General features: G+C 56.7%; 1 protein-coding gene across 1 annotated transcript; it reads left to right on the top strand.

Annotated features, from left to right (window-relative positions):
- Window positions 1-156: 156 nt before the first annotated feature.
- PPTG_23297 (hypothetical protein) lies at window positions 157-533 on the top strand (the record flags this gene model as incomplete). Its single annotated transcript, XM_008909701.1, has 2 exons — window positions 157-487; window positions 523-533. 2 exons carry the CDS (start codon window positions 157-159, stop codon window positions 531-533), a joined length of 342 nt encoding a protein of 113 aa, XP_008907949.1.
- Window positions 534-538: the final 5 nt, after the last annotated feature.

The following is a 538-nucleotide window of genomic DNA, read 5'->3' as shown; positions in this document are numbered from 1 at the left end:
GACATTGGATACGTCCCGCACAACCCCCTATCTGCTGTTGCTGAGTCAAGTCGGCGAGGATTGCGCGGGGGACGACGCCAAGGCGTTCAGTTTACAGAACATCAAGCGGCCGTACTTCGCCAGTGTCAGGATTTCCTCGAGGATGCGCAAGCCCGTATGGCCGACGTGTACGACCGCGGACGTAAAGACCAAGACTTCAACGTTGGTGACCAAGTGTTCCTAAGCACGAAGAACCTGGACACGGTGCACACGGGGTTTCCCAACTCACGCAAGCGTGGACCCAAGTGGATTGGACCGTATTCCGTCGTGCGCAAGGTACATCGACACGCGTACGAGATCAACTTGCCGCCTGGCCTCAAGCTACATCCAGTCTCCAACACCGGCATACTCAAGCCGTACGAGTCTCCGACGCGTCTCTCGCGACCTCACGAGGTAATATTGCTTGATGGCCAGGTGGGACAGATCGTCGAAGCAGTTGTCAACAAGCGTCAGCGCAAGGGGAACGTACAGTACCTCATTCAGTGGGTGGGTGAGAAGA

Source organism: Phytophthora parasitica, assembly GCF_000247585.1.
Source record: "Phytophthora parasitica INRA-310 unplaced genomic scaffold supercont2.34, whole genome shotgun sequence".
Classification (NCBI taxonomy): domain Eukaryota; phylum Oomycota; class Peronosporomycetes; order Peronosporales; family Peronosporaceae; genus Phytophthora; species Phytophthora nicotianae.
Note: the sequence above shows the minus strand (reverse complement) of the source record. Positions and strands in the feature narration are given on the sequence as shown.